The following is a 26,591-nucleotide window of genomic DNA, read 5'->3' as shown; positions in this document are numbered from 1 at the left end:
CCTGTTTAGTGTCTGATGCTCTTAACTATCTTGTAGCATTGCTTGTATGAGTAAAGAAGTGTAAGAATGCCACTTTCTACTTGAGAAATAAATATTTTCTCAGCACATATGCCAAATTTGAGCAGCTTTTTGCTGCTATGGATAAACACATCCTTGTCAATTTGTAGATAACTCTGGCCAAGAAAATGCAGAACATTCATCTCCACTTAAGCCAGCACATTGCACATTGAGCAGTATCACCCTTTTATTGTACTTGCTATAATTATAGTCTAATTAGTAAACTCTTAGTTTTGGACATAAATTGTCCAGATGTGATATCGAAGCATCAGGAAAGCGCTGAATTCTAGGCATTAAAAAAAAAAAGTATTATTTTTTAACCATTGAATTTGTGTGTGTGTGTGTGTGTGTGTGTGTGTGTGTGTGTGTGTGTGTGTTAGTGTGTGCTAGGTGTGTAAGAATGCATACAGAACCCAGAGGAAAACATTAGATCTCCTAGAACTAGACTTACAGGTGAGCTATTTGGTGCGGGTGCTGGGTACTGACTTCTGGTCCTCTGTAAGAGCAGAAAATGTTCTTAATTGCTGAGCTATCTATGCAGCCCTGAAAAAAATGTTTTTGTTTCTTATAAAGCTGAACCCACATACCTGAATTCTTCTAGTCACCAGCTGAATAGCATTGGACAGTCTGCTCATTGCTTTGGGTCTCTTTTTCTTCAGTGAGGATCACATCTGCATGGGTTATCTTAGACGCACAGGAGAACCTTATGAACAGAGTTCAAATTGATCAGTCCCTGGTCTCTTTCTCAATCAGTTGCCAAGCAAGGAAGCTTCCTTTCCTTGTATCCACTCCTTATCAGTTGTTATGACACTTCCCTGGTCTTTATAATTGAGGGATATGTGTCCCATCACAGTGTTCTGGAACACAGTTGCAGTAGAGGAAATCTTGAGTTGTGTGTCATGTTGCTATGGAAAATAAAATGAAGTAAATTAGCTCCTCCCAACAACTTAAGGGAAGAACTGAGATAATCTGAAAAGTGTATAAGACTCATTTACTTTACCTTATAAGAATAATTTATTCTTGGAAAAATAGTCCAGCAGGCAGGATTTCACAAGTTGAAAGCATAATAAAGATATTCTAAGTGTTTCTGATCTCCAAATCAACATCTTTCACACCAAAATAAAATCAAAACCAAATAGCAATCCAATAGTTAACAGTAAATATCACAATGAGAGCAATGCAAAGCATTATCCAGGTCCTTTATTGGTTATCAGCTCTTGCAGGGAGTGTTGTTTGCAAAGCATAAAAGGAGGCTCTGTATTTAGGAAATTGGAACTTATTGTAAAAGATAAGTTAAAAAAGTCAATGGAAGTAATGAATATCATGAGATGATTGGTGTTTTGTCCCTAGAGTAATCTATGATGAGACTATGTTTCAGCCACTAATATAAACTCAGGAAGTCTGTCATTTTGGGGCACCCATGGGATCATGAGGAGTGTAAAATCTAACCTTGTCTTCTTAAATAAGAAAACCTTACAAACCCAAGAAACTATCTTAGATAAAACTTCATATTTGACGTAAAATCCTGTAACTCAGACTGACTATCTTGAAGGTTGTCTGTACTGTACCTTCTGTGCAATCTGAGTGTCCTTTTGACTCACTTAGCACATAAACAATGATATACATTGTGGCTTCCTAAAAACTAGGATGCCTTGAAATACATAAGGATGTGGATCACCAGCTTCACAGCTATCCCTTTAGCTGCTTTAAGTATAATAAGTTATTACATTTACAAATAAGATAATTACAGAATAAATATTAAAATCAAGAATATCTATTTTTTAGTATAGTTCATTTGTTTAGTAAATAACTCTTGTCTCTGTCATGGAAATCACTCCTGTCTATCATATTTCAAATAGTTTTGCATCCAATGAGACTACAGAGTGGGGAACTAAATTATATCTTTCTTCTCAATTCTTTTTCATATGAGTTCATTCTTTGTAACATGAGTAATAGCTTATATTTGAATAATACTTTGTCTCCAAACTCCTGTGAATATCTACTCTACTACTAATCTCTCTCTCTCACACACACACACAACACACACACATCTCTCTCTCCTCTCTCACACACAACACATATACACACAATTCACATTATATATCTATGTAGTTATATATAATTATATATGTAAATATGTTTTCTATATATAATGTGAGTCTCCTCACAAATGAATAAGCTTGGAAAGACTTTATTATCTCTACTTTACATATACATAGGCGTTGCTAGATAATCTGTCCAAAATTTCACAGTTGTCAAGAAGTGATGTGAAGAAAATGTTTAAGCAATGTTCATTTTTGGGGGGAGGGGGCATTTCAAGATAGAGTCTCTCTGTGTAACAGCCCTGAATATCCTGGAACTTGCTTTGGAGACCAGGCATAAGAAATGTTCTTGACTCCAAATTGTGTGGCAGTACCTGTATTACCACACCCTCAGCAGTCTTTTTGCCCTCTAGCTGTCTGCTTGGGATGTTTTTCCCCCCATCAAACAGAAAATAGGCTGTTCTTTTTTTACCAGGAAAAACACCAATCTCTACATTTCCTCCCTTTATCATGAACCCTGCAGGAAAATCATTTCAAGAGAGATATAACACTACTTTTCTTTTTTGTAGCAGAACTTGTTTTGTTTTGCTTATAAAGAACAGTGAAGTATGCTTTCAGGTATCTATAGTTTATCTACCCTTCTCTAGAGGGCCAATTGGTCTTGCAAATGGTGCCTGAGGTTTAGAATACTATACATTTTATTAAAGGAACAATTTCCAAAGACATTGGTTGTCTGGGGGTTTTCATGAGAAATGCCTCCAAGAAACAATTGACATAAAGAGAGAGAAGGTAGTTTGCTCTCAGAACCTCTGGGCATTCCTCTTCAAGGGAAAGAAAATGCTACTTATCTTGCAGTGGTCTTATAAAAGTAAAAAAAAGAAAACAACACACATGAAACCCCCAGAACAGTTTCATAATATAAATCTTAAGTTGAAGTAATATTTTAATTTATTTAGTATAAATTTTACCTTTTTAAAAATTTTCAGCTTTGTTAGGTTTGCTCCATGGAACAAAAACACATTGTCTCATGGTTTGCAGGCACACGTGTGTGTGTGTGTGTGTGTGTGTGTGTGTGTGTGTGTGTGTGTGTAAAAGTCTGGATCATTGGCTCCTTTTTTTGTCATTTTTCAAACTGGGCCAGGAAAACTAGAAAATCAATGCATCTTCAAATCTTCAGTGTTTCCTACTGTACCACCTTTGACTAAGGAAGCAATTTCTTAACAGCTCTGTGATATGTAGAAGGATGGAACACACACACACACACACACACACCCCAGGCATTGGTGGCATACTTGTTTAATCCCAGCACTTGGGAGGCAGAGACAGGAAGATCTCTGTGAGTTCAAGGCCAGCCTAGTCTACAGAGCTAGTTCCGGGACAGGTTTCAAAGCAATACAGAGAAACCCTGTCTCAACAACACAAAACAAACAAAAAACAAAAACAAAATAAAAAGGAGTACACACAGACACACACACACACACACACACACACACACACACAATTCTGTTTCAGTTTTTCAAGATCATGTTTTCTGTAGGAGACAGCAGGGCTAGAGCATGAAATTTCCAGGTGAACATTCTGGGTCTTTGACATGGTGACCAGGCAGTGGGATCTGACAATAATGAGAGGCAGGGTGCTGTATGCTATCAGTACTGATACCATAGTTAATGCCCTGATGCCCCCAAATGGCTCTGCCTGTAGTCTCCTGACATCTGCTGTCACTTCCTGAGAATCCAGGGTCTCCACACTGCTGAGATTGTGGGACCTGGTTCTCCAGACAAGGAGTATGTTGACATTTTCAAGTCTCCATATTTTCTTCCCTTGATTTCTCTCTTTTACTTTCATGTGTTAGGTTAATCCTCACTTCACACTGAGCACAAAGGGTCCTCAATTAGATTGATCATAGTGGTTACAGGAAAGCAAAGGGCCAGAGAATGCTCGATCCGCTGAGAGAGTTCTCAACGTTTTGTTTTTCAAAAACCTTATTTAAGGGTGAGGTGAATTGTTTATGGCTGTCTTCATCTGCTCTTTCACGAGGATGGTTTGTGATACCTTGACTTTTAATTTGGAAAGACATGATCTTTCAGGAACCCAGTTTCATGAGGAGATTTGTTTTCGATATAATGCAGAAGTCATTTGCCTGGAAGTAAATTTCACTAAATTATATTTGAATGTGATTCCTTCCTTGCAAAGCACAAGGCATCTACCACTGCCTTTCATTCCCTCCCTCCTCTCTGTCATTTTATCTCATGAATTTCTGCTTCACAGACTGAACAATGTTTTCCCCTGTCTTTAATGTGCTATCATAATTATGAATTAGTCAGGTGCAAGTTAGTTAGACTTCTCCAAGGGATCCATTTGGAAGAAACCTTAAGAATGTGATCCCTGTCCCCTCCCCAGCTCTTCAGTAGCCCTGTGACATCAAAGCTTATCATTTTTTATTTTTATTTTTGTTTCCAAAATTAATCCTGAAAGGACTAGTGGTTCTTTTAGTAAACAAAATACTTTAGAGCCAAAGAGGAAGAGGGGAAAAATAAAGAGCTTTTCCTGTGCAGGAGTTCTGACTTCTCAGTGTACAGTTGCACCCTCCCTTCTCGATATCATCTGCTCCTTGCTATTTAACCTAACTCATATGAATTGTCAATTCTGTTATTTTCACTCTGTTTTTCTATAACTAAGTATATGTAAAATCCTTTCATATGTGCAAATGTAAGATGAGTTCATCATAGTGAGATTGACAATACTCACTGATCTGTAAATGCTAATGCAGTTTTTAGAGTAGTTCAGACTGCCATACCTCCTTAATCTGTGTAAGTTGCTAAAAGTGATTGGTATGCCTGTTGTACCCATCCTAGATGTCAAAACCTTGAGAAAAGGGTTGGTCTCCCTGTCCTATTTTTGTGTGTTAACTTTCAGGCAGGTGACACTTTGTAAGCCCTGGCCAACTGCTAAATGCAATGCTGGGCCCTCAGGTTTCTCCTGACTCTTATGGTCTATGAAAGTCACCCACCCCTTAAGCACAGTCCTTACCTGTGAGGGCATGCTTATCTTATATGATGAGTAGAACTACTTGTCATTGATTTAAAAAAAAAAAAAGGCAATTGCAAGTGTTCCTCAAAACTATGTATGCTTGGTATACAAGAAGGAAGTGAATCAGGAGGGAAACAGCGAGTTGGACAGGTAAGTGGGAACTCCAGATGAGAAGTGATTTTCTTACTTTCTGGAATACTTTTGGCAAATTACAAATGTGCATGTTACATCCATAGATAATCTACAGAGAATAGTAAATAGAGAAATTTCTGTTCTTCTGCCCATCTTCATTAAATCTTTTAAAGTCTTATAGCTTCCAATAAGAGAGGTAGATGTTAGTGGAAACATTAAGGCGATTTACAATGTTCATAAAGCTGTATGAATGCTATTGCCTGATGACTTCTTGTTAAGGGTCATAAGACTTGGGTCCTGGAGAGATGACTCAGCAGTTTAAGTGCACTGGCTGCTCTTCTGGAGGTCCTGAATTCAATTTTAATCCCTAGCAACCACAGGGTGGCTCATAACCATCTATAACGGGATCTGATGCCCTCTTCTGGCATGAAGGCATACATGCAGATAGAGTATTCATAAACATTAAATAAATAAATAGTTACAAGACTTACACTTGGCCAACATTAGGCTATAACAGAAAATTGCCTTTTCTTGGTTTGTTTGGTTGGTTGGTTTGGTTTGGTTTGTTTGTTTTGTTTTTAATCAGGAATAGTTAAGTGACAAAATGGACTGCTAATCACAGCAAGATACAAATTCTGCCATCACCCAGGCTTGTGACAACTTTCTCATTGCTACATATATGCATGACCCTGAATAAAGTATAACATTACTCTGTGCATTCCCTCTGTGAAACACATTATTATACAATCAATAGACAAACCAGGGACAGTGATTCTCTTCCTTCTTGTATCCCAAGTGTACATAGTTTTAAGAACCACTTGCAAATGTCTTTTTATCAATGACTAGTAGTTCTACTCATCATATAAGATAAGCATGCCCTCACAGGTAAAGACTGCTTGGTAAGGGGTGGGTGACTTTCATAGACCAGAAGAGACAGGAGAAACCTGAAGGCCCAGCATTGCATTTAGCAGTTGGCCAGGGCTTACAAAATGTCGAAAGTTAACACACAGAATAGGAAAGGGAAACCACCCTCTTTCTCAAGGATTTGGCATCTAGGATGGGTACAACAGACTTACTACCCACTTTTAGCAATTTACACAGATTAAGGAGGTATGGCAGTCTGAACTACTCTAAAAACTGCATTAGCATTTACAGATCAGTGAGTATTGTCAATCTCACTGTGATGGATTTATCTTATATTTGCACATGTGAAAAGATTTTTACATATTCTTAGTTAAAGCAAAAAGAATGAAAATAACAGCATTGGCTAACCATATGGATTAGGTTAAATAAGTTAAATGTGCACTCAGGCAACGGAGTACTTGTTTAACCTGAGATTCATGACAGAAAGACTAGTTCCACAATTTTGAGCTACATTTGAAGCAAGCTTTAATTAAATACCTACCAGGGTGAACTCCGAGGTCAGGTCAGGCCATTCTGGGATTTCCGAATGGCCCTGGCTCACATTTTGTGGGGCTTTAAAAAGGCAAAACCCATAGCTCATTGCATTTCTCATAATGTTCAATCAGGGGCAAATATACATCCTGAAGTATTTCTTGCCTATGTACCTCCTACCTATATGCGATCAAGCACATCCGTTGATTCAAACAAACTTGTCTAAGGGAGTGAACATGTGGCTGGTTATTCTCCAATAATTGCAACTGCATTCTAGAAAGTTACCTTGTCGTTGGAATTGTCGGGCTTAAAGGGTTAACTTTGTTTCTGTTAGTACATGGAACAAGAGAATGTAACATCCCAGAAATCAGAAAAGAAACAGACTGTAGTTCAGACCATTTGCCAAACAGTACTAACAACAACTATAATACAAAGTAAAGATTATAAAATTCTACAAACACTGTGAGGAAATAACACACACATACACATGAGTGTGCATGTATATGCAGATTATACCTGTTGAAAAAAAAGAGCTAGAAATAGGAACAAAGAATGGGGACAATTGGAGAAACAAAAGAAAGGGTCTGTATCCTTTCGTGTCTTCCATATCTGCCAATATGAAATCACCTTAGAGTGAAATTAAATTACATGAAAATACAAAACTATCAAAAAATATAAAAGAAATGGGCTTTGGAAGAACAGGCTTGAAAATAAAAATAAATTCTATTCCTTTATCTTTTTTTCTTTTATAATGTATTGTAGAAATTTGGGGATGTTAGAAGTCTAAAATTCCTGTATTTGTAAAATCTGGGAAAGGGTATAAGTGAAGGTGATCCAGTCTGTTCAGAATATTCTGGCAAAATCAGGGCTTCAAGTGTTTGTTAAGGCTGAGCATCCCTTAGGTAGGGAAATGATGACAATTTTTGAAGCAGCACTAAGTCTGCAAAGAAACAGAGTGTCTTGGTCACTGGGGAATGTGGTTTGCAGTAAGTGAGGTTTTCACACATTCAGTCTGAACTGAGTGAGTGACCAGAGGGGATACTGTGAGAAGGAATAAACGTGGTGCCTTCTGCTTTACAAAAGAGAACCATATGTCCCCTTTTGCCAGAGGCAGAGAAATGACTCATTTTGATATACAGGAATTCATGACAAGTTCCTGAGGAACCCCAGCTTTATCTAACCTCCAGAAACCCTTCTATAGTTCAGCTTGAGCTATTTCGGGTTTGTGTACTGCCTGAGACCGAACATCCCAGCCTTTTGTTGATGATAACCTGCTACTGGTATCTTCTATAGCTGCTTCACAGCTGGGGGCGAGGAGGGACACCTTAGTGGCCCAGGAAGGCTGGGAGTGGGAAGGGAGTCAGGCAATGGCAGGGGGCTTGTGGAAAGTTCTTCAGAAGCATCGGTCTTGCTGACCTAACTTGAAGAGACAGAGATCAGCCACCTTGGCTGAACTGATTGACACCAGCTTTCAGCAAAGCCAGGGCTTGCTGGTTTTGCAGGACTACCTGGGGCTAGTGAGGTGAGCCCAGTTTGCAGGGCCACAGCTGATTCCTGGATGGTATCTGTCAGATGAGTCAATCTGCTGGGATAGATGTAGACTAGGGACAGAAGGCATTAGCATGATCCTTGTCAGTAACCTGCACTGAAATCCTCATTGTAGAAAAGTAGTTAAGAAGTGTAGGCAAACAGCTGGAGTAGACTAAAGCCTTTGAGCTACAACAAAATAAAGCATGGTATCACATGACAGAAGTGTAGCCATTCATTTGTAACAGGACAGAAGTTTCCTGGCAGGAAAGAGAACAAAAGGGAAGAAGAGATTGAGGATCCAAAAAAAAAAAAAAATAAATAAATAAATAAATAAAATAAAAGGAAAAGAAAAAAAAAAAAATGGTTCAGGGGTAAAAGCAGGTGCACTCTTTCCTCTGTCAAGAGGACTGGACACACACCACACACATTTTTAACAGAGCTATTTCTAGCACAATGAGAAGCACTTTTAAGACTATATTTAGAAAACTATCAAAGGAAATTTACAATTTTGAGCCTGTGACAATAATAGTAGCCATTGCTTTACCAAGGCTAGATTAATAGCTTATCAGAACTCCATTTATTAGTGTTAAACACCAAATTTTTGAAGCCTTAACATCATAGGTCTCATCTTTAATTCTCATTTTTTCACATACCATCCATCACTCCCTCAGACCTGCACAACTTGCATTTATACACCGTAAATCACTTCCTTAAACCTTCACAATGGCCATAAACCTTAAAGTTTTAATTTCCTTTTATCTGGAAACATCGTATCATTCACCATGAAACATAGGTGGTTGATTATTAAGAGCAGTTGTTGAAAAGCAAGTTCTTTAAAATAAAGGAATAGTAAAAAGCAGTGTTTTAGGAACAGTAGCATAATGGCTTGAGTACACTTTTATTGAAACTTGTCTGTGAGTGTCTTTTTTCTGTCAGGGACCTACCAACTCTAGGAAAAGGGGAAACCTTTGTGTGAGTATACCAGTAGGTTCTGTTGAGTTTACATTTCAGTAGGGGACCTATTAGCTCTGTGAAAAACAGGGCCAGGCTTTTGCATATGAAACCAATTCAGGCTGGCAGGTAATTGTGTCTTTTTATTTAAGAGGCTCAGATCATTTAAGCTGTTGAAAAAGTTTTAAAATTTCTATAATCAGCAAGCAAAGTGTTCATCCTTTGCATTCAAAGTACTATAAAGCCATACTGTTTTGAAGGTGAAAGCAAACTTTCTAGCCATAAAGGAGTTGACTGGGAAGTGTAGCCTTGGGTAGGGGTGTAGGCAGAACTGCTAGACTGTTAATCTATGTACAAGGTGAGACTCCCTATCAATGTCTGAAAAGAAAAAATCTGAGTAGGATTATAGGCCAGTATCTATTAGATTAGGAATTATAGACCAGTATCTTCTGTATCTATTAAAATGACAGAGACTTACCTGTTACTTGGACAGCCAGCCTGGAATCCTCCATGATGGTCTCAGTGGATTTGTTGCGGGCAGAGGTCATTAGTCTTAGCATCAGCCATCAGCTGCCAGCTCTCAGAGGTTTTTCTGTGGTGGAGAAACTTGGGGTTCTGGCCTACCTTGAGGAGACAGAGTAGGACAGTCAGCCCAACAGTGTCCAGTCTGGGTAGGGTGCTGGTGGCATTGATCAATGTTATGACACTCATAGCAAGTTCAGGCAGAATATCTGATTTTAAACAAACTTTGCATGTTGTTAACTACTTGGTTCAGGCTTGACAACATATACAGAAAGATAAAACTTGTCCCTGTAAAAAGTTACATTTATGCTTAGCATGACTATAAGCATGGTTCTGAGCATATTAAAGAATTTGATCATTTATAATTTAATCATTGACTGGCATGCCATAATTATTTTTACCAGTTTATAACAAGTTAGTAGCTTGAGATTAGTATTTTACAGTTTTATCCCTGTTAAATTGAACCTTAAAAATTTGAATTGAAGATTCAGTTGAGGATCCTTTAATATCACAATAAAACTTTAATTCACTAATTAGTCCACAGAGAGACTTAGGAACCTTATTTTCCTGATCTTTTCATTATGACAAGTTATATTTAAAGACATCTCCTACAACTATATGTGTTGGCCTTAAAAACCCATGGTACACGTTAGGTATATGGTAGTTCACATAACCCAGTTCTTTGGAGGCCAAGACCAGGTTACTGTGGTAAGTTTAAGGCCAATCTGTGCTGCATAGTATGTTTCAGATTAGTCTTGACTGTGGTATCAGACTCTCTCTCAAAAGCAATTTTCTTAAGGTATGGCTCTTCTGACACAACCATGTAATAATTTCTTTGAAATTACTTTAAAAGTCAGTATTCTTCCTAAGAACAGATCACACTCATTATGTGTGATTGCCTTTTCAAATGATACTGACAGCACTCTAGGGAAAGAAGAAGATGAAGGTGGCACAAAGTTCCCACTTTGAGAGTTTCTGCCTTCACACCATGACCCAGCAGGGTTAGTGGCTCCCAAAGGAAAGACCAGGTGCTTGCCAGGCACACAGAAAGACTCTTGCCTTCGAAGCACCGGAGTTGGCTGGTTGGGGCAAACATGGAATTAACCATTTCTCCCATAGACCTAATGTCTGTTTCTTGTATTTCTGTTTTAGAGCATCGTGTGTACCGGCCGGCGTCAGTGGCACCCAGATCCTTCCCTGGTTCACTGCATCCAGTCATGTGAGGTATGTGGGTTTGACTTCCACAAGCCATGTGGAGAGCAGTGAACAATGTGAGTCCCTCCAATTAAAGGCACTGTTTCTCCTGATCCCTTTTCCTTCAGTTAGCTTCTTAAATGGAGCTGCCTCCCAACCCCAAATTTACAAAAGTCAGAATTTCTGAATTCAGTTTTATTTTGGTAAAATCCTCAGTCACTTAAAAGACAAGCCAGAATTATTTATGGCTTTGGGATTCTGTAACTAGGCCTTGGTTGGAATTAGTTAAATAAGGATTTTACTATAGACAACTTTGTTCAGCCAGTACAGTGTCTAAAACCAACTTTGGTGTGTGTGTGTGTGTGTGTGTTTGTGTGCATGTATGTGTGTATTTAAAATTAAAATTGTATGTGCATATGTGTGTATGCATTTATGAAGAAGGTGTTGTACTGCAGCTGCTATGGACCAAACTAAACCTTGTGGTAATCTTTCTGCCTTGGTTCCTGAATATCACAGTCATTTGTAGGTAGGAGCCACCAGGCTTAGTTTAAAATTTAGATTTATATGTACTTATATAATATCACACACATACATATTAAAATTAAGATAAATACAAAAATCTTTGTGCAAAGCTTTTATTTCCCCTCACAAAACAGGAATATCTGGAGGTTGTGGCCACAATTAGCTAGACTTGAATAACATGGATAATCCCAGACATGTGGTTCACTTCTTCCTGTGATCACTTTTCTGAGGCTCCCCTCCTTTGCATCAACAGAAAGCATCGTCTAGGTAGAACTATATTTCACCATTGTGTGGTATCACCTAGATCTTTATTATATTAAGAAACCCCATCTTCCACAGTGAATTCCCCTGTCAGTGGTCACTTCTGGTGCAGTAACTTCTTTAACCTAACAAAGAAAAGTCTAGAATGAATCAGAGCATTTCCTAGAGAGAATGACCTAAGAACCCTCTGATACTGAGAAGGAGGACACACATACATAGTCCATTTACGTAAGTCCTCCAATCCTAGGAATAGTCGATGACAAACACAAATATTCTAGCTCAGGCACTGCCCTGTCTAGCATGGCTGGATTCAGGGAAGGTCCTTACTAAGGTGAAGAAAGGATAAAGAGAAGATAAACACACAACAGAGACAGACAGAAAGATACATGGATGCACAAAAAATAAAATGGCATCTCTGATGGAGAAACTGCAGCACACCGAGAATCTCAATGTGTTTATTATAGAGATTTCAACAAAGAGGCAGGGTTATTGCAAGTGAACATGGAGGCTGAGTTTATGGTACACAGCCAGATCAAGGAGACAGGGTTAGCTAATCTTAGTGGGACCAGTTCCTGTAGGAAGCAGCCTGCAGGGGGGCATAGATACCAAGGAAGAAAAAATGAGGGTGAACATTTCCTACACATGGTCAACACTCATACTTTGTCCTCTCTGAAGGCTTTGTCATCCCGCTTAGTGGCCATGGCCATGCCAACAGAACACATTCACTCAGAACTTCACTCACTCAGGGCTTTCTCCACTCTCCACAAGTCACTGCAGATTTATTCATCCAGACCTTTCTTTGGAAGTTAATAAGCCACTTTGCAGCACTGCCCAGATATTTTTGGCTCCTTGGAGTGTGCTAAAGAGAGCGCCTTTAACTGCCATTGATTTCCAACAATTTCTTCAAACACACCCAACCTGCATCTAGGCATGAGTGTTAATTTTCTATTCTGTATCTCAGAGTCTCTTGATCTAGTTCTGGGAAACTGGGGTCGACATTAAAGCAGAAAAAGGGAAAGGGTGGGGTTTAAGAGAAAAGTGAAAAGTGGTTGGGAAAAGATACCCATAAAACAGCATTCTGAGGATACATGAGGGCTAATGCTAGCGTGGAGTGTGCTGTGTTATGGTGCGGGGCCAACAGAACAGCTCATCTTCTGCCATCATTAGAAAAACAGATGGCGGTGGGGTGGAGTGGGGTAGGGAAGCAAGGGGAGGCAGTGAATCATCCACTGGGCAGGGGGTGATGCGGAGAGAGGAGGCCAGGGAAAGAGGGAGATAAACAGACAGAGGGCTTAGGGAGCTGGACAGAGATCAAACAGATCCTGAGAGTTCCCTTCTGCTGTTCCTATGCATCATCACAAGTACTAGGGTGGATGTCAGGGCTTGGGGCTGGCTTCAGGGATTTCCAGAAGGTTACAATACAGAGCTTTTCATGCTTGTCCTTCCCTGGTCCTGTAGCCTAGCATTTCCTCTAGATTGACCTATTAGCCAAAGCTTCTTAAGTAGCTGCATTCTCAAGGAGAATACAGCTACCTAAGAAGCAAAGCTCTCTTCTCCCTTGTTGCTTCAACTCACCCACCACTGTCATGCACTGCCAAACTCAGACCCTTTGATAAACAGACAGTTTAGTGGTTCTGTGTGGCCCTTGACTAGTGCCTTTGTCATCACCTGGGGACTCAGTAGACCACAACTTCTTAGGCGCATCCTATACCCACTGCATTAGAAAGTGCAATGGCATGGGGGGGGGTGGCATCAGCAATCTGTATCTTAACTTGAAAGGGATTCTGAAAGTCACTGTGGAAGTCTAAGACCTACTATCCCAAACCCTGAGAGGACACTAGAAAGTTACTTGTCTGGTCATCTCCGTGTTGAAACTTTCTTTATCCAGAAATAATTATGTTCTCTCCTCTCTCTGTCTCTGTCTCTCTGTCTCTCTTTGTCTCTGTGTCCCTGTCACTCTCTCTATATATATATATGTGTGTGTGTGTGTGTGTGTGTGTGTGTGTGTGTGTTGATGCATATGTGTGTCCTCATGTGTATCTGGATACACAAGCAGATAAAGAACAGAGTAATATTGACTGTCTTTCTTAGTAACTATGCACTTTACTTTTGGAGACAGGGTCTCTCACTGAATGTCAAGTTAGTTCATTAGCTGTCTGGCCAACCAGATTTAGGAATCCTCCCCTCTCTGCCTCCTAGGTGCTGGAATTGCAGGTACATGTTGTTACATACGGCTTTTTAATGTGTGCTAGGGATCTGAACCAGGGTACTTATGCTCACACAGCAAGTTCTTTACTGACTAAGACATCTCACCCTCAGACATAATTCTATACAACAGTATTTACATTCTGATTATTCTATACTACTCTGAATAGTATATACTGTTATTTCCCAGTTCAAAGGGTTAGGAGAGGCTTAAAAAACTGGCCATTGGTTTCTATTATTTAAACAAGGGCAATGGAGAATAAAGTTAATTTAAAAAGGAGAGGGAAAAGCAGAGAAAGGCAGAGTCAGCAAGACCCCTAGGAAGGAAGAGATACAGTACAGGAGAGGAAGGAGTATGTCCCTGGAGATGCAGCAGTGAGAAATGCAGAGACAGAAGGTGGGGACCAGGAAGAAAGAAGAGATGCTGAATCTGGCAAGTTCCTGATGCAACTTGGTTAATTATTAACACTTTACTGGAAAAAGTTAAGTATGTTAGCATCAAAGGCAGATAGAGGGAAACAGACCCAGAGACAAGAAACAGAGGTCCTGCTGGGTGAGAAATTTTGCAAAGCACATTGTGTAATCTGTACTGAAATTAAATACGTTGTGACCCATAATCTAGATGGGATTCCATTTTGCAATCCAGTACTAAATATTAGTCTGAACTGTCTGCTGAAGCCACTCAGCCATGTATAAATGTGTCTCATGCATTGTTTCTCCTAGTGATTCAAGGCAGTAACCTCATCCCATTGCCTCATTGTCTCTAGCCTGCAGGCCATCACGGCCAACAAAATAACTATTTTTCATCATATCTCTCTCCTGTACCACAGCACTCTTGTCAGCCATTCTTTACCATTCGGTCCCTCTCATATTTTTAAGAGGCACCTCCAGGAATTCCTCTAAAACAACCAACTAACCAACAAAAACTGTCAAAGCAAATCTGTTTCCTTATGACTTGTATCCGCACTATCTCCAATAGAAGGCAGGTGCTCTGCAGAACTGCAGCCCAAGTATGTTCATATTCAAATTCTATTTTTCTAGTTGCTTCTTGCATTTGACTTTCTTGACTTAAGCATTTTTTGGGTGTTCTTCTATTTTATTTTATGAGTTATAAATGAACAAGAAACGGCAAGAAGTTGGCTAGAGGAAAAGTTTAGAAGGCAGACAACTCTAGACTCAATATTTGGGTCAGGTAGTAGTGTGAACTTCAGAATCTTAATCTGAAGTAGCAAGTGAACAACCAAGCTCATATCCTGTGTGTCGTGCCTGGCCCATAATGCATTCTTATGGTGGTGTGGTTGTCTGCATTGTGTTAACTACCCCATCAATGTTTGCTCAATGAGCAAAACCTAAATTAAGGAAAATGCTGTCCATTAGACCTTAACATAATTAGGTATGAACCCTGAATCTGGGAAAAAGGAAAAGAGGACATTCCCATGGAGAGCCATTGAGATGTGCCAATCACAAATCACTTTGAGACAGTTAGCTATTGCAACCCAACCAATTAGATAAGCCTGATATCAGATCATCCTATGAGTTACTCTACTTTCTTTAGTCTTCCTCTTGTCCTCTTAGATGGATTCTAATCAAATGAGCTAATATAGTAGATTCCTAATTGTTTTCCTGCCTTTCAAACCTGTGTCTAAGAACTACCTTCATATTCTCTACTGCTACTAGAGTATTTTTTCATTGTTCATTTTTTTTTTCTAACCCATCTTAAGAAGTCCCTATCAGTTTCATATGAGTGAGTATATAGTAGATAGGCCTTTCTCTTGCAGAATGATGTCTGTTGTTGTACCTTTGTGGATTCTGTACCCTGACATCAAAAGCTTTATGCCATATGGTATTCTAAAATGAACATGGTCATTGGGCTTTGGGTTTGTTCCACTTGCTGGGTGACTCCTGTTAAATGCTGTTGCCATTGTGCCTCAACTGAGGCTTAATAGGATTTTTCAAAATAGTTTTCATGTACCATAAAGTTGTTGTGAAGATAAATGAGAGGCTACTGGTGGTGAAATCATCCAATGTCTTATGAGTAATAAACCCTACCCATTCCAGGTGTAGTGGAACATGCCTTTAATCCCAGTACTTAGGAGGCAAAAGCAGGAGGATCTCTATGAGTTAAGAATAGCCTGATCTACATAGGGAGTTCTAGGACAGCTGGGGCTACATAGAGACAAAAGATTGAGTCAGTCCTCTATGAGACAGCCCAGTGAAAGAGAAGGGCTGGGCTGGAGCAGAAGGGAAGCAAAGACTGAAAGCTGCATCAGAAGTAGAAGCAGAAGACTCTGCAACTCTGGACAGATGCATGGCACAAAAGGAAGGGGACTATATAGGCTGCAGAAGCAAGCGTGGTTCTCTTCCTTATTACCAATTTTCTTGGTAAATTTCATTAACTTCTCTAAATTTAAATTTCCAGCTTTAAAATTAAGTAGATACAATTTATATCTAATAATTGTCAGAATCAAGATTCAGAAGTGCAATGGAGCCACACCTTGCAAATGTGTAGTGGGACTCACCTCAGCAGAGTCACTCAAGAGTATCAGCAAAGCTACTTTGGGGGTGCATTTTGCCTATTACATACATAGATTTGGGTCCTTATTGCAGCCCGCAGCCTTTCTCTTATGTAGTCTCCTGTAGAGTTAAGGCTGTCTTGTTTCTCCTTGACTTCTTATTTATAAAGAGGATTATGGGTGGCAACTTATAGATCCTTCCCTTCATTGTCATAAGTCCAAAGAGTGCTATAGCTTTTATTTAATGTTTCTATCCTGACATTGACCTACAAGAGAAAACTCAGTCTATGACACCATGAGATGGGAGTTGGAACATGAAAAGTAGTGCACAGGCTCTAGTGTGTGTTTGCCATAAACACTGAGTATATGACAAGGATTGACCACATGTCATTTATTACTAGTACTGACCAGCTTCTGTTATTCAACATGATAGTTGTGCTTTTTCAAACTATTATTCTCACAAGGTGGTAAAGGAGTAAAAACTATGTACCAAAAAGCATATATATTGAGATGGGAGAAATCTAGCCAGGATGAAGAAAGTTAGACCAAAGATTACTTAATAAGCCTCCCTATATCTTAGAGTTACTAAGACTCTGGGGTAATACAACGCATCATCACTTTGATGCACTTAAAGGAATGAGAGGTTATCAGAAAGTGGATGGAAAGCCCAATAATGTACACCATTTTAAAAGGGAAAGGGGGATTGAACAAAAATACCCACACATCTGAAAGTTTGATTATTGGACTACAAAAATTTCCAGAAAAAATTACTCCAAGTGCAAGTCCTATATTTATAAGGAACATCATCTCCTTGACTGGTCAGAGTGACAAAGAAGCTACTTCTTCAATTTGGCAGATACGTTGTTTTAGTTTAAGAAGTGCCCCCTAGCATCACCACTAAAAATCGTGCTGGAAGGGGAGGCTCACTCAGTACAACATGTAGAATATGTTGCCATGCCTCTCTCCAGACATTTTATAGGCAGCGGAATAATCTGGGAGCTCCTTTAAAAGCATACTAAGATTACATGGAAATAATAGTTTTAAGATGGAGATTCTAGGGTTCTGCTTCTTTTTAATGTATATCAGTCTTGGCATGCTGTCCAAGAACTTGTTTTTGACATAATGCCCCAGGTACTTCTCCTACAGGTGGTCTGCAGCTTCAGGGTAAGGCTAGTCTATTTATGCACAGATGATTGTAGACACCTTATTTTGATCACTTCTTGGGATAAAAGGATGTATCTTGAAATAAAGTTGAAAAGGGTCAGGATTAGAATTAAAATATTAGCATAAAGTGTCAAGACCACAATATTTATAAGCCAGAAAGGGCTGGATTGCTTGAAAATGATAGTTGTCTTAAAATGCAAACACTCCTCCACGCCCCCCCCCCCCCCCCCAAAAAAACTAAGGTTTGTCTTGGGGTAGAGAGCAGGATGCCTCTATTCTTAAAGGTACCACTCATTTTCTTACCTTTGATCTGATTCTATTTTCTTTTTAGATGTAGCTTTCAGAACTATCAGAAAATATAGATCACATCAAGGGTAACAAGAATGGAATTAAGATTCTGGCTAGCAATACCTTTGAGGGGAAATTCAAATAAGTGGGTTATCTTTAAACTTAAACTGAGGAGGAAAAAATGCTAATAAATAATTCCATTCATTAAATATTTTATATAAAGTTAATAGGCAGCCCCGTGTCAGCCAAACAGGACAGAAAAAAAATTGACATAAATACCGAGTAAACTATTTAAAGCAAATCTGTCTAGGAACTGTTAACCTTTACACAAGGTTATAAAGAGAAGTGTTTAAAAGGAATGCTAGTCTTTCCAGAATTTTAAAGGCCTATATTTCTTCTTTTTTGACAGGGTGAAATATTTTCTCCTGTCTCCAACACCAAAGAGGGCTTGATATTCCATTCCCCTGTAAACCTAGCACTCCGTAGCTTTAATGTAAATAGACCTGTAATTTTTTGTAGTAGCCTGTGAAATATTTTTATCAGTCACTACCCTAAGTGTATTCTCTATGGGAATTTATGTAAGAGGGTAGTAGGAGCGAAAAAACAAGACCCTGGGGACAAATTGAGCTTCATCAGCGGGTCTACAGCACTGAAATGTAGGAAGTACCACTGCTTTTACTCTGTTAGTAGTGGATAGCAACAATGCTGCCACCAGTAATTCATTCCATCTGCCGCCCCGTTCCTCAGATTCTTTCTCGCCTGTTGTCTTGGACTTTGCTTTTCTTCTCTTTTGTTATTTGTATTCCAGATGGTACTTCTGTTAGCTGTGCCTGGTATTTGTTCTTCTTGATCACTCTCAGGCACTGTGGAGTGCTTTAACTCCATGGGATGCATGGGCCAATATGCAGTTCACAAGAAGGAAAATTGTGTCGTGAAAACTGAATTTTTATAGTGCTATTTTTCCCTCTTGCTTAGGAAGGAAGCATAAAAAGATATGCAACCATGATAGGTAGAAAGTAGCTGAAATTTGGCTAAATGAGCACAAGTTTGGGGGCTGTGTTTTATTTGGGAGAACATAAGGCATGTATACAGACAGAGAAAAGAGGCACTCAGAGGAGGGAGAAGGAGAAAACAGGTTAGCCTGTCTGAGCTGAATCATGGACTTTTCCATCCTGTGGGTTCTTTTGCTTAAAAGGTTGTGTGCTGTCTTCCCGTTTTCTAGGATCAGATGAAGCATGTGCGAGCACGTGTGTGTGTGTGTGTGTGTGTGTGTGTGTGTGTGTGTGTGCGTGCATATGTATACATGTGTGTTTCAATTCTTCCTGTTTGAGCCTAAGAGGCTCCTCTGTGGGTAGCTAAAACCTCATTCTTAGTGCAATTGTAAATGTAAAGACACTTTGTTCTAAAAGGTATGAGTGCCTAGGGATGCAGTGAGGGCCCAAATTCCTTAAGGCAGAAGGGGAAGCAGCCTTAAACTTATCTCTAGGTAAGCAAGAAGAGAGTTTTTTCCTCGATATTAATGGTTCTCAACCTGTGGACCAAAACCCCTTTGGGGATCGAATATCAGATATTTTGCAATCAGATATTTACATTAATTTCCAAAACAGTAGCAAAGTTACAGTTATAAATTAGCAACAAAATAATTTTATGGTTTGGGGTATCTACAGCATGAAGAACTGTATTAATGGGTCGCAGTATTAGGAAGGTTGAGAACCACTTATCTAGATGAAGAGCTCCAGGATGTACAGGGAATGTGTTGGCAGCAGCCTTAGCTGGGAGCTTGTTAGTTTCTCAGGAAACCTTGTTCTACTCGAATCAGAGACCAGGGCCAAAGTCCAGCAGTCACTCCTATTAAACACTCAGACCTAAGGTCTTCTGGCATAGTGTGGAAAAATAAAAGTAGAACTGTGGTAGCCTGGGGAATATAGCAATGGGTAGTACACTTCTGTAGTCCGAAATCTCTCATTTCTATTCCCCTGGGCTTTGTAGAGAAACCTGTTCAACTGGTTCTCCTCTCTCAAATGTTCCTATCTCTAAGATTTATCCCTGTTACCATTCTTCAGTAATGTGCTTTTCATCACCAGTAGCACAAATTACTCTTAACAAATGTCAAAGGCTTGTTAGTATTAAAACAGCCCATTAGGGACTTAGAAAAAGATGCATGGAATTGCTCCTGATCTTACAGAAAGCAGTCTCACTGGAGTCTCTTCATGAGTTTCTCATTAAAAAGAGAAAAATAAATTGCATTTATGATACAAGATTGGGTGCCTTATTCCAAGTTTAGGACAACTACACTGCATGATGATGAAGTTAACATCTCTTATTTCCCCTTTATTTATATGTTGTTATTTAAGTTGTTGTTATTTAAGTAATAGCCAGCAATTGAAATTTCTCTTTTCCATTTTTTTTTTTTTTTTTTTTTTTTTTTGGCTGTTCAGAACCAAACATACTAATGATTCCCCTCTCTCTGAAGACATATCCTCTGGGTTTCATTTGAATTGTTGCTAAGTCTGTTAGGATCTACGAGAGGAAGAGAATTATAAAATGATCGTTTGAGTTGGGAAGGCAGTGTCTTAGAAGCCGGCGACAGCCACTACTTTCTGTTGGAATACTGTAGGTCCTCGCAGCTCTAAATCTAAAGATGTGTTAGACGTGTTAAAATCCAGAGAGGAATTGGAAATTAGCTTAAGCTGGAGCTGTCTTCCCAGTTTACTAGTTGCCAAATTCCAATCCCCTCAAGAGATTTGTTTGTGAGTTTCTCCGCCAGTTTTGTGCAATCTCTACACCAGCCTGAAAATACAGGCATGTCTTTGGTCTTGTCCAGAGTCCCATTCGGTTCAGGGCTCAACTTCAGAGTTCCCAGCTGGAATCTCTGAAGATCAGACTCCAAACGTTAATTAGGACTAGGTTTTCACTTTGAAAGCTAAAACCATTGTTGTTGTTTTTCTCCGTGCTTTGTAAAAGAGTAAAACATTAAAAGCGCAACCTTGCAAATTGTAAAACCTCATTTAGATTAACAACACGCACGAGAGTTTACGCTTGTCTAAAACTCTCTGAGAGCCACACTCTGCCCGCCTGGTGGGCGTTCTAGCAGGCTGTGTTTCCGCTTCTTTTGTCCCTGAGCCTCCTGGGTGGGCCACTTTCTCACTCAGTGCATTCTCTTTACAGCATGGATTTTCTTTCTGTCTGTCTGTCTCTCACTCCACCCTTTGTCTAATGTACCCTATGCTTTGCCTCCATTGCCCTGCCGTTTCTAAACCGGGATTACAGTTTAACACACTAGTTCACAATCGATGGGTCACGACCCTTTGGGGTCGCATATCATCAGATATTTATATTGCAATTTACAAGTTCTTGAAATAACAAAGACAATAATTTTATGTTTGGTGTCACCACAACATGAGGAACTGTAGGGTGGCAGTATTAGGACGGTTAAGAACCACGGGATTAGCAGATGATTGACAGTCCTCATCTACCAAACTATCATCAAGAAAAATGGCATCTTCTTTTCTTTTACCTGCCATAGCTTTCTGCTGCTTCTGAAAGATTATTCTGATGTTATAAGAGTCAGCAGTAAGAACCATTTAGCTATAAATAGATCTATCCTCTCTTGTTTTCATTGGGATTTTGCTGCATGAAGAGCTGTGCCTTAAAATGTCTATTAAATGCATTCTAACCAAGTTCCAAAAAACGGTCACTAAACTATCCTATGAGATATTGATCATTCAAAATTTACAGCATTGTAATTGGCTTAACTCTTTTATTTAATGATCATATGTATGTTTTCTCCAGAAAGTTCAAGTAACTGAATTTCTTACTTATCCTAATAAAATAGGCATCTTTATATTGGACATTTTCTTAAATGTTTATTATAATAAACCAGGAAGCCTGTTAAGTTTCTTATACTTTATTTTAAATATATAAATTATTTTAAGTATATAAATTCCATAGAGTTATACATTTGCTTATTTAGCTTCACTTTTGACTAACTTAGCAATGAAATGAAGACCAAAAAGAAAAAATAATGCCACTCCTAAATTGATCGTGTATACTTATAAATTGCAATAAATAGTGATTGTATTATAAAGAATACATATTTCAAATCCTAACAAATTTATTTCAACCACATTAGCTACATTTATTTCTCACATTTTGACTAATTTTAATATTATAGAAGAAATACATGGACTAAGTTTATAAAGCTGCTGGTACTCCTAGGCTGGTTTGGAAGACTGATGATGTCTGGTCCCCTGATCCTTGACCTCTACCTTGCTCACCAAGGCTCTCCCATCATAGTTTTTTGTTTCCTTCTGTTTCTCATTAATTTCTTCTGCACACACTTGAAGTTTATTTCTTCTATTACTATGTTTGGTTATTTGACTTATCCCAGTACAGAGTTCCTACTATAAGTAGGCAGTTAGCTCAGACACCATCACTTATACATGTGACCATGCACATGAATCCCCCTGCTTCCACAGGTCATGCACGTGCACATGCATGTTTCTAGGGCTTATGGCATTCTGAACATTCAGCTTTTTGCTCTCTTGAACCTGCTGTTAGCTATCCATTTCTTTTTTTAGTTTCCTAAATGTTAAGTTTGCTATCGTCTTCCAATATCTTTGTGGTTCTCTTTTCCCTTGAGAGTTTTTATTTTGTTATTATCTTTACAGTCATTTTAGTGAGGCTTCTGGAAGGAACATATTTAAGGCTGATTTTAATTATCCTCATATTTTCAGTTAAAAGCCTTGATATAGCAGGTGCTTAGTGACCACTAGTCTCTAACTCCTCCCTTCAGACGAGTTGATGCCAATAAGGCTGAAGAAGAGGCAGCTAGCATAGAGAGAGAGTACCCAGGATTTGGCATTTTTCTTCTTTCCCTTCTAATTTCTTACTTCTTTTTTTTCTGTCTAGAACCAAGCAGAAATCTGTTCAAGCTGTGTAACTCCAGAATACACTTTAAATGAGGAGCACTAACTACTCAAAGGAAATGTATCATCTATGTATGGCTTTAGACCCTAAGGGCATAAGGATAAACAAGTCAAGGCCCTACCTACTCAGAATCACTGTTCATTCTGAAGCAGAAGTATGCCTAAAGTTCCCCAGAGTAGGGAGAGGAGGGTCTGCTATAGTGGATTAAGCCAGAAGCAGGTTCTTGAGAAAGGGTGCTTAGCAATTGCCTCTTGAAAGGAGCTTGGAAGAATGTGCTATTTCCTCTAGTTGGAGACAAAGCACAAAGTCAACAGGCAGCAGAATAATATGAGTGGGAAACACTAGGGTCTGAAAACGCATAGATTTACTAGACTATGTACATATGGAAGTTCAGGCACAACCAAAGGGACAGGGGTCTTCAGATACAGACTTTATTCTGAAAACATAGTAGACTCTCACATATTTTCCCACAAAGAAATGACAATATCAGATGTGATACACTGTTCACAGTGAAAAAACAAAGGTAACACATGAAATGGTTAGACAACTGTTTCAAGAGGTAAATGATGAGGGTCAAGATTGGACATCAGAAATGCAGGCAGAAAGAAGTAGCACAACTACTAGGGACATGGAGGATTAATGCTATTAGTCTCTGTAAGGAAAAGGAAGCAGACTTGTGAAAAAGAGTGACTTTAGTTCGGAATGCCTGCAGAAAATTTGAAATAAAAATCTGAAGTTAAGAACACAGTTGCTTATGCTGAGAGACCCAGAAAGTGGGGATGGTTATTGACAGCAGAAAGAGGATGAGCTCATGCAGGGAATGTGAGTGAGAAGAGGAAAGAGAGCAAGGCTAGGGTGTCAAAAAAACAATATAAAGGAAAAATGTAGGAAGTAAAATAGATAAAATAGAGTGTTTTTAGAGAGGTGGTCTTCACTGAAAAGAAAAGATAGGGAGAAAGGAAAGGTTTAGGGAATCATATATTGGGCTAGTGTTAAATGAAAAAGAATGGATAAAGAAGTTGAATGTTAACAAGAGATCCTTAGGTTTATGCATTGCCTGAAAATCAGAGAGCCTGGTAACAGCAGAGTTTGGGGTGATCAACAATAAGACAAATAAAAAAGAGGATGAAGCAAATAAAAAACATCACTTCCCCAAACATAAGCGGTGGTATCTGAATGAAGAATAGTGCCTGTGGGAAGACTTTTGGTAGGAGGGACTGGGAATATTGTTGACTTTGAAGATGGTGTGGTTGAGGACCTAAGGACCCACAGTAAAGAGGGGGTAGGTGGAAGGAATTGCAGTACCATTGCCTCTGAGTCAAGTGGGAAGAAAGTTACAATAACTACAAGTAAGATTTGTAAAGGTCAGATGGTATCCAAGAATTCACAATATTTCGCTGTATAGTTTCCTATTTCTGTTTATGGCAAATTCTTTATTTGCTCAGGACAAAATTTTTAATGTTATTTTAATTCTTCTCATTCTGTTGCCAGTCCCTTTCAATTCATTCAGTTATCCTGTTAACATATTAGTTATCATATTAATATATTCCCAGAATAATCCTCTTATTCTCACCACCTCTACAACCTTGTTGTAAACCATTGTTATCATCTCCATTAGTGCAATACTTCTTGGCTGGTGTCACTGCTACATCTGGCACCTGACAACGTGTTTTAAGCAGTTTTCAGAATATATCATTAAATTGCAGATTCACAGTTAACCCTCTCCACCTGTGTAAGGATGATGTCACCCACAGTGGGCTGGGCCCTTCCACATCAAACATTGATCAAGGCAAGCTTTCACAAACATGGCCATAGGCTGATGTGATAGAAGCAGTTCTTCAATTGAGGGTCCCTTCCCAAGGTGCCTCTGGGTTTTGTCAAGTTGACCATAAGAATTAACCTCCAAGAGTTTTATATATCCAGAGGAAAATTTGGTGTCTTTATAGTGGCTTGCATTTCCCCTTCAAATATTGTCTCTCTGCTCATTTGATTGAAAGTCACAATTGTCCTCCTTCTGCCACTAACTACCTATCTTCTACCACACAGTACTCTCGATTCCTTTACATGGCCACCATGTCTTAGTAGAATTATTGTTTCCTAGTGTACTATATATTTATGTTTTTCTATCTGCCTTTCTCTAATAGAAATTCCTGGGCATAAATGTTTATTGTATTTGCTGTCAAACATTGAGTTCTTTCAATGGTGATATAGAGAATGGCATAGGGTACACACTCATCATTTTTCAGCTAATGAGTAAGAAGTTAAGAGCACCATGGATTGAAGAGGGAAACAGCGCCTGTAAAATGATTAAAACATAGTTTGACAATTTTAGTAAAAGGAACATATTACTCACACATAAAGGAGAGAATTACCAAAGAATCCCTCGACTTTATGACTTATTTAAGAGAGTCTTCTAGTGAACTCCTTTGTGTTAAGCCTATGGTCCACACCTTCTGTAGTGTGACTTTGGGAATAGATGAAATTTGAACTCCCAGTATCCTCTCTGCTCTTGAATGGCTTTTTGTGCACTAAAGAAAGAAGACTAAGCCCCATATAATGCTTTTATTTTCCAGACCTCATAAAGTTATTTAGATCAGAAAGAAGACAAAAATCTCCCTTGCTTGATATATAAAATTCTTTTAACCCTTAAGTGAAACACCACTATGTGAAACTGTTCATAGGTATTAAAACACTGCACATATGTAGACAATTGTCACAATAGTCACCATTCATGTATGAAAAGCCTTCTGAAACAAGCTCAGATGGAGAGACATAGCAACCCTGCGGGGCACATAGTTTATGTGCTACTTAGTGGTGGGTACCACAAAGAAAGCAGGTTGCATGTTAGGAGACATGAACAGATGCCCCATGGAGCTCTTTTTAGTCAGTCTGGTTTCTTTCAGCCCAGAAGCTTTGAATTACTCATGTATCTCTTTGGCTCTACCTTTCCATGTGTAGTCACATAAATGAGTAGTCGATTCTTGATTAAGTTCAGACCCAAGGCTACCCAGCAGTCTCCCAGCACCAGGCCAGCAGCTAGAGGTAACCTTCCTTTAGCAGCTCCTTGAAGAGTACCTGCATCTTCAGTGGATGTGTGCCCTTTGATTTGCCTGTACTCCCCTAAACACAATAATCAGAAGAGGAACATGAGGCTCTGAAAGCTCATCCAAACCCAATAAAAATCTATGCATCAACTTTGCAGACATAGACTTGTTGCCTGGCATGTTGCAAAACCTGTATCCCAGTGACGCTGAGTCATTATATTCCCAGTCTGTCTTCTCTCACCTCTTCAACCTTAAACATCCTTTTCTCTCCTATTTAAAATCAGCCCATGCAAACTTAGCAGGGCAAAGATTCTAATGTGTCAAAAGTTCCCCGTGGCTTCTCCCAGGCTTGTTTTCCATAGTCCACTTTAGGCCTCCAATACACTTTGAAAGGAGTCGCCTGGAGTTCTAACCCATGGTGAGAGGCTGCCACTGTGACAGCATTTCAGACAAATAAGTCCAGAGCCAACGGCAGGTCTCCTACAGCACAGGCTTAGTGTTTCCTTACATGCGCACATGTACACACAGCTGTGTAGCCTGGGGATCTTCATTGGGAACAGATGTCACTATCCCCAGTGCCAGCCACGTGGCACACATGGCATTTTCTTCCTTTCAACTCCTGGCAAATACAGTTTTTCTTTATCTGCCCCCCCCTTGCTCCCACCCTCTTTCTCCACTCCCTACCTCCCCCTACGTTTATAAAATCTCCTCTGATTCATACTGGATCAGCTTTGTGCTTTTATTGTTGTTTTTGTCATTATTGCAAATATCCAATGCTTCCAATGCTGGATAAAAAAAAGAAAAGAAAAAAG

General features: G+C 39.2%; 1 protein-coding gene across 1 annotated transcript in view; it reads left to right on the top strand.

The window, feature by feature from the left end:
• The window catches only part of Pappa2 (pappalysin 2), a 232,006-nt gene that overhangs the window by 185,235 nt on the left and 20,180 nt on the right, over nt 1-26,591 (top strand). The window contains exon 20 of the mRNA XM_051186063.1: nt 10,812-10,883. Within this exon, the coding sequence (XP_051042020.1) occupies nt 10,812-10,883 (72 nt within the window). The remainder of the gene's footprint in view (nt 1-10,811; nt 10,884-26,591) is intronic.

The sequence above is a fragment of the Phodopus roborovskii genome, unplaced genomic scaffold, assembly GCF_943737965.1.
Source record: "Phodopus roborovskii unplaced genomic scaffold, PHOROB, whole genome shotgun sequence".
Lineage (NCBI taxonomy): Eukaryota > Metazoa > Chordata > Mammalia > Rodentia > Cricetidae > Phodopus > Phodopus roborovskii.
Note: the sequence above shows the minus strand (reverse complement) of the source record. Positions and strands in the feature narration are given on the sequence as shown.